Genomic DNA, 8,658 nt, shown 5'->3' on the forward strand with positions numbered 1-8,658 from the left:
CACAAATTCCTTCTTTACTTATCGTTAAACACACCATCTTCATATTATTGAACAAAAGATCAAACAACGCTTTCATTTCAGCTGCATGCTTTGTTCTCGCTAAAAACATTTTTTAAAGAAGAAAATGTTTTTTAAATCATTGATCTTTAATTTTACTCATATTGAAATTTGCTTTCGCATTCTTAACAATCTTTTCATTATAATCACGATAAATTCTTTTTACTGAGTTGCCATACACTAAACTTCTATTCACTGATTTTTTAATTTCAATACAATGATATGAATTAATAACAGATTTTAATCTTTTTAAAACTTCTTCGAATGGAAGCATTTGAATCATTTCTATAAATGCATTTTTAACCGACTTTGGCAGCTTTCGAACATTTTTTTCTAATTTAAGATATTTTCTAGATTTCTCATTACAATATTTCACTTCTTCACGACTAAGAATATCAATAAGGTCAAATTCATCTATTTCATCCATTTTTTAATTACATAAGAAATTTATTTAACTCAAAAATCAATAAATCTTAATCAACAAAGTCGCACTCAGCGCTAACGATGACAAAAGACACATCTTACAAGACGGCATTCACACGCTAGCCCTCGGACACTACAAACTAAAAACTTGTTTTAATTTTATGGACTATGATAAACTATTCAGCTCTGATGATGACAAAAGACACATCTTACAAGACAACATTACGATACGCATTGAACCTTGTTTTAATTTTATGGACTATGATAAACTCTTCGGATATGATCAACCCATACACGACTCTGAACCAAAAACATTGATCGATTCATATTGAAAAAAAAAATACACAACAACATCTTGCATGCTAGGCGTAAGTATAGGAAAAGTATCAATGGCTCAGAATCCGCTTTTTCTAGTAGTGAGAGTTTTCAACCTCTTTACATATTTACCTAAAATACAGCCACCTCAATATCCTCGATTGCTTTTATGACCGCTGCTACTAGGATTAAGAAAAGCAGGAATTAGTTGTGAGGTTCTCAATATTTTACATTATAAATGTGTCTAAATATTTTTACAAGTCAGTTTGTTTATTTTATGTGATTTCATGTATACAATTTTTACTATGAGTTGCAGAAAAGAAATTCATCAAATTTAACATTTACATGAAAATTATTGTCCTTAAAAACTTATGTTCTTTACATTTATTAGGTATAAATTGACTTTTATATAGCTTTAATACATTTCTGAAGTGGTTCACCAAATATCGTTGACGAGTTATCGTTGATCCGCTTAATTGATTTAACATATTGTTAAGTGAAATGTCATTATTTCATTGCATCTTCATTTCTTGTTTTTTGTGTCTCCCTCAGGCAAACAATTTACTTAACTTCTAATCTTTCTTCAATTTAATTACGAAGCGTGCGCTAGAAAATTCATAATATTCTTCTCCAAATTATTTTTAGTTTTCGTTCATGAATCATCTTTATACCATCAACTTTGTTTATGATTTTATGTAGCACAAATTAATTCTCTCCTTAAAGACACTCCTTTCGATGAAATAATACTTAAGTTTATTTTTCAGTAAATGTCTTACTTTGGGAGCTGAAAAAATATAAATTAACGCATCAGTCCACAATGATAGCGGGTAAACTATAAACGAGTACCAACTCATATTTACTATGAAGTTAATGTTCCTGTAAATATTTCCAATCGCAAGCATTATGTCAGGTATTGCAACTAACACAGCATATACTGCTAGTATAGTAACAGTTAATCCAAACCCCTTGAATACACTTTTATGGTTTTGATTGGAGCGAACTCTAGTCCTCTGCTTTTTAATCATTGTTGAAGCATAGATGTAGACGTAGCCGGAAAATAATAGAATAATTAAGTCAAAAGCAGCACATGCAGAGAGGAAAATACTCGGCTCATAAAATACAAATAAGCTTCCTACCAATGCAATTAATATCCATAAAAATATTGTTGCTCTTACTGTTTTCTTTTTAGACCAAAAGACGACGTATTTTATATTCAACTTGATATGCAAATACCTGTCGACTATCAACCAAAAAGTGGCGAAATAATATCCATTTTGAACAATCGATGCACACGCATTTACAATAAGTTTACATAAGTTCACTTCAGAAACATTTAAAGCAATTAAGATAGTTTCGATTGCAAGCAATATGCTCAACCAAAAGTTGATGAAGGAGAGGTTGATGAGTATATACCGTTGCGTTAAGTCAATTCCCGAATTCTTACAGTTTAACAATAGAAATAACCCAATCCCATTCAAAATAGCTCCGATTGCCCAACACGTTAAGGATGCAATAAATATTGTTTCTATCATACTCTAAATAGTAAAAAGATAAATTAGACATTATGACTCTAATCTTCATAAACACAATTCAGCAGACGGACACACATGTTCCATTGAATGAAAAGTAAAGTAGTCACACAGTTAATGAAAATTTTCGTAATACTGACCAGAACTTCACTTGTATCTATACCGATAAAATGATAATAGTTCAATAAGTAATGTTCACGACTTGTCTGTTTCTATTTTTTCACTCAAATAAAGAATGTGTTTGAGTAGAGTAAAAAATAAAACTAGTGTTAACAATTTCTTTTGTTTTCCCTTCCCGCAGAAGAAAGATCTGAATTTTTTAAAAAAGTATCTTTTTAATGCTGCTATCTTTTTGTAAGAAAACTCTTTCGGCTAATGAATCCAAGTTTGACTTAAATAAATGTGATATAACACAAAAAGTTTGAGAAAACAAGCAAAAATCTTTACAATTAAGTTGCATTCAAAGAATAGTTATGAATTCGCGTGGAATCTCTAATTGCATGGGTTTTATGGCATCGTGTTGGTAATTAAGAATCCATTGATAAAGCCATGAAATCTAACTTTTATGATTATATATATAATTGACATCGGACTGAAAAAAATCAGACTTAGATTAAGAAACACTTTTATGTTTCAACCAGACTGCCAAATCACACTACTAAAAAAACTGGAGCCTTCTTTGATGAAAATGCCATAAAGATTTTAGAACGAAAAACACATGGCTCCAGTTTATGACTGCCTCTGTGTGTGTGTGTGTGTGTGTGTATATATATATATATATATATATATATATATATATATATATATATATATATATATATATATATATATATATATATATATATATATATATATATATATATATATATATATATATATTCACGTTGAAATAAGATACCTAAAAAAACTTCATTGGTTTTAGATGAAAAATGATTTGCGCATTTAAGATTAATGTGATTTCTAAATGCTACAAAAAGCGCGATAAAAGGAAGTTAAAATTTTCAACTGTAAGGATATGTGAAAAAGTTTTCTAAACGTTATTTTTATCATCTATGATGTTAAATTTATAAAAGGTTGTTGATTTAATTTAGTAACTTTTCGAATCTTTTCAAAAATATCATCATATCAATAGGAATAATATCCCTTTGAGATATATGCTTGACGAATCTTTCTTCTAAGCTTTTTTTCAATATACAGCAGTCGATTCTCAAACCTGTAAACGTAATGGGATGCTTCCGATACTAGTTTAACAGTTCGCTCTACACTCAGGAATTGAGATGAGAAGTCCGAAATATCTAGCTTAACAGACTCGTGTGAGGGCGGCGTCTTTAGCGATAATAATTATTTGAGTAATTTATTAAATTATCTCTTTATTTCAAACCATGCTGGAGCATAAACCTGAACAATAAAGTAGACCAGTTTTTTTAAAGACCGGTTTGGTTGATTATCTCTTGTATGTAAATAGAGAATGCAAGTAGCTAGAGTTAATCATCTTACATGGTTAAGTGGGCCAGTTTTATAAGCATCCCATTTATCAGCAACTTTACAAGACCCTACTCCTTTGCATTACTCAAGTCATAGTCTTTAATTGATACTAAGGTCTTTCAGTACTCTTTTTGGAATATAATCATCAACTGTAGAATTTGTGACAGGTTCAAACAAAACTTCATGTGAATACTGAATATTTTTAACACATCTTTTGCCAAGAAGGCCACTAAAGCTTCCTGGTCCAATTGTTATACCATCTAGTTTTTTAAAAAAGGAAGTTCGTTTTGATGTAGCGCGCATCCAATGACGTACAGTTTTATATCTAACAACTTTTCATGTTTAACCACTAAACCACTTATTGGGCCAGTATTAGTACCAGTATTATTAAGAAAAACTGCCTGAATACTTTCAATACTGTTAAATTCTTATAGAACACTGAGCGTCTCTTTTGCAAATACGAAATCAGTTGCGCCAATAATAGGAATTGTTGAGTGAATGGTTCCATTAAGTTTTGAATCTTCATAAGTAAATGTGAGGTGATGTTCTGGTTCAAAAGATTTTTTGAGCTATTCCCCTTCAGGTAAGGTTATTTTGCTAGAAGTTCGAGTGGTCTTATCAAGCTTGCTATCCACACAAAGGCAAATTAACTGATTTTTTTTTTCCAGATCTTTAACTTCACTAACTATCTTTACATGAGCTTTACCCCTATCTTATTTGCATTTGTTAATCAAATGTCATTGATATCAACATCTTTTCTCAAAATATGTTTAAAGTCATGTCGTAAAGTATTTGCAAGAGCTGCACTAAAGTTTGACGAAAACCCATTTCTGATTCCATAGCAAACCTGGGAAGTTTAAGTTGTAGTTTTTAGAAAATTTCTTTATTGGTTGCCATTCAGCTTCTTCCTGAAAAAAATTGCAGCGTAAGAAATGGGTTTTCAACTTTTGCACTTAAAATATATCAAGAAAATTAAAATAAGTTTACCTCAGTTTCACTTGAATAGCTTAGATTCTTCAGATGACTTTGAATGTTGTTTGAGAGATTCTGCTAAATCAGTTACCTTTTAAGATAGTTGCTATCGTTTATTATCAATCTTCTTGTTTCTTTTGAAGCTACTCTATCAACTAAAAAAGTTAATATGCTTCTTATGGACCAAGTTTTCTGCCTCTGAACTCAAAGATCAACTCTATCTTTAAGGTAGAATAAGTCTCCGCGTGTCTCCGTCTTTACGACTTTTTATATTTATTGTTTTTACTTTTTCCTTTGTCATTTATTTATATGAAGGGTATTTGTATTTTGAGAGCAAAGACATACGATATGTTTCTCTGAGCAATTTGCTTTATTGCACTTTTCTAACACTGCAATATCAAAAAGCTTATCCAAATTTGCATCAAGATTTCGCTTGGTCGTTGCTCTACCATGCTTACGATTTATGTTTTTCACTTGAGTGAGAAGAACCTTTATTTTTCTAGCAACAGATTTGTCAGTTATTAGGAGTAAATTAGGATTCACTGCACCCCAAATTGATTTTAAATCATTTTTAATTTGCTCAGTAACTACTATGATATCTGCAGTTGGCTTTGCATAAATAGAATAGTAGAAGTACTTGTCTGTAAGTAGTTGACTCCGTCATAAATATTCACATGGATCGCCACGATACTTCTTTCCATTTTTTTTTTCGTTTACTAGGTGCAACTCTAATTTTCGGCATTTTTTTATTAGGCCGTGGATAGAGTGCCGAAAGTCGGCACTCTAACGAAATTTGCTTATAGTGCCGGAAGCCCGTTTATTGGTTAAAAAATTCACGTGTCAAAAAAAACAAATTTCGATTTCATATATTTTAAATTCGAATCGTTGGGAAAATATTTGAACTATATATTTGAAAAATTTCATTTCATTCATACTTAAAAGATGTCAACTAGTTTTGCATGGAAAAATACATTTTTATCATATGAAGATTTAAAATCAGTTGTTAAAAAATATGAAGATTCTCATTTTGTGGAGTTGTGGGTTCGTGACGCCAAAACAATTGAAGCTGCTAGAAAAACCATTCCAACAAAAGCTGCTATAATAGCTCCACAAATATATATTCATCCACCATCTTCTGATGCTTTAAAAATTAAGAAGAATGGGCACTCTTTCTTACAAGTTCTATAATAAAGATGTTCAAAATCGGTTATTTTTTCATGAAATAAATATGCTATCCTTTGATGAAATGAGGCATTTAAATTAGAACATTGTTTATTTGCTATGCATAAATAAGTTATCAATTTATTTTTTTAAACCTTTATTTATAATAAATTCTTCATTAATAATAATAAAGTTATGAAATAAAAAAAGTACTAACAAAGTTTGACTTTTTCCATTGACTTCATTTGTAAATTTCCTTCCACCATGTATACAACAATACTTTATATAATAATACTTTATCTGTGGAGCTATTATAGCAGCTTTTCTTGGAATGGTTTTTCTATCAGCTTCAAATCTGTGGAGCTGATTTTAAATCTTTAAATGATAAAAATGTATCTATGCATGCAAAACTAGTTGACAGTATGAATGAAATGAAATTTTTCAAATATATAAAGGTAGAATTCTCTTAAAAATACATACCCCCTTAAACACTACACGTGTAAACTTCTAGCTTTGGGTTCCACTAATGTCAATGAGATTATTAAACAATGATTTAATCAGTATCTTTAAACATACTAGATGACAAATTAATTAAAAATTTACCTCTTTTACAATTTTAAAATTCTCAAAAAGATAATGCAAATCAAACTTTTAGTGCTAAAAATGGTTTAATTTTATGCATTATGACCTCCTACTTTTTAATAATTTAATTTTAAGTTTGCAATTATCATATTTCTAGATAATCTTAGACTTTTTCTGATCCACCAATCTAATATTTACTAATTTACAAACTCTTGAAGATGTTTATTTTGTACTTTTTTTGAAGTGCTATGGAAGTAGTTTTTAAGGGGTCACTAGTTTTAAAATAGGAAATCAAGCTTTTAACACAGCAACAATGTATATTTTGAATAATAGGAAATATGAAAAATGATAAGAAAAGTATAGATTTAATACAGTTTAATAAAAAAAAAGTATAAATTTAAGTACAGCTTTAATAACAGCAATAAGTATTTTTTGAATAACATAAAATGACAAAAAAAATATGAATACCATAAAATATTCTGAAAAAGAGACATGCAATAAACAAACATTTCATCTAAAAAAACATCTCTGAGTCAAATAATTGAGGCTTCTCTCAATGAATGATTTTGACATTATACATTGATTTCAAATATTCAACTGAACCATACCTTCCTTTTGTTTGGGCGACTTTAGATTGTGATCTTGGAGTTGTTGCCAAGGGTCCGTCTTTTGAGGTTACACTTGTTTTCTTAGGAGTAGAAGATTGTAGATTAACATCATCAGTTTTTTCAATAAGGAGAGCTGCTTGTTCAAATTTATCCTGTTGCATATCATCAACATTAAGACCATTCTTACTTATACCAACTCTCTTAGTGGCTGCTACAATATTGGCAGTGGATACCCAATTGTTCCACATTTTTTATGGGATATTAATGAACCTTTCTCAATTTTTTTTCTGGAAAGAGGAAAAGAGCTCATCTCGCTAGTTATTATAATATCGATGGAGCTGTTGATTTGGTGCTTGGTCTAGTAGCTGTGTGACTCCAGTAGCATCAGGCAGAGACACAAATAAATTGATTTGCTTTTCACGCAAAAAATGAGGAACTTTAAAGTCAAACCGCAACGAATGACCATCTGATAGAAGCACAACTGGTCTGCTTTTTTATTTTCTGTGCACCAATCTACTGCCTCTGATATTTGATTTTCTTTAGCTCTTATGTCCTCTCTGTAAACCATTGCTTCAGCTCGGGTTTCTTGCTTTATTTTTGTTCTACTTCTTTTTCTACCAGCAGAAATCTTAAAATTTAACTGCGGTTTTCCCATACTATTATTTTATTTAAACACTAAAAATAAAGAATATACATACTTAATTAGTGATTATGAGCACAAAATGAACAGAAAGGTACCAGTTATAGCAATTTTACCATTTTTTAGTAAAAGAAGATCAGTAAAAACATTCTCTCCATTCCTGGCTATTCTAAGTAAGCTTGTGGAGGCATATTTTACCTAATATAGTATTTTAGGGGGAAATTGTGTAGTTTTTAAGAGACTTTACTAGCTAAAATGCTATTTTTTGTTAGACTTAGTTAGCAAGCCTCCTTATACATCATACTACGCTGATTTCTGATACAATAAGAAAAAAATTTAGAACTTTCAGAAATTTTTCATCCATATAAATACAATTATGTTCCTTGTAGTTTTTAAGGGAATCTTTGAAAAAATCAGAAAATTCACTTTGCTAATTCTCACTAAATATAGCAAAACAAGGATAACGACTTCCAGGGCAGAAAAGCACTGAAATAGGTATTTTTAAATCGCAATAAAAAAAGTTCAAATAGTTGACCTGTAACGGATGTACTCCATTTTGAAAATTTACGTAGTTTTTAAGGGAATTCTACCTGTGGTTCAAATATTTTCCAAATTATTGGAATTTAAAATATATGAAACCGAAATTTGTTTTAACACGTGACTTTTTCAACCAATAAACGGACTTCCGTCACAATAAGCAAATTTCGTTTAAGTGCCGACTTTCGGCACTCTATCCACGGCTTTTTTATTATTGCTAAAGTTTAAAATTCTTGATGAAGTTTTGTTTACTACTTTATATTTTTCTGTTTATTCATTGAACAATCGCCAGATGCGCTAAATTTGATTGGCTCCTGTAACTTAGCAAATATTTTATTGTTTGCATTAT

General features: G+C 30.1%; 1 protein-coding gene across 2 annotated transcripts; it reads right to left on the reverse strand.

Moving 5' to 3' along the window:
* Positions 1–1,003: 1,003 nt before the first annotated feature.
* On the reverse strand, positions 1,004–7,876 carry LOC149889126 (uncharacterized). Of its 2 annotated transcripts, none has more exons than XM_090088743.1 (2): positions 7,133–7,875; positions 1,004–2,330 (listed from the first exon to the last, which is right to left on the reverse strand). In XM_090088743.1, exons 1-2 carry the CDS (start codon positions 7,378–7,380, stop codon positions 2,324–2,326), a joined length of 255 nt encoding a protein of 84 aa, XP_089944869.1. In that variant the 5' UTR covers positions 7,381–7,875; the 3' UTR covers positions 1,004–2,323. The 2 variants fall into 2 exon arrangements, 1 of the variants encoding a protein (XP_089944869.1); XR_016452923.1 differs by lacking the exon at positions 1,004–2,330 and adding an exon at positions 5,647–5,963 and having other exon boundaries at positions 6,160–7,876.
* Positions 7,877–8,658: the final 782 nt, after the last annotated feature.

This window comes from Hydra viridissima, unplaced genomic scaffold (assembly GCF_058129835.1).
Source record: "Hydra viridissima isolate aposymbiotic clone 2 unplaced genomic scaffold, HvirCarnegie_v1 scaffold_5, whole genome shotgun sequence".
Lineage (NCBI taxonomy): Eukaryota > Metazoa > Cnidaria > Hydrozoa > Anthoathecata > Hydridae > Hydra > Hydra viridissima.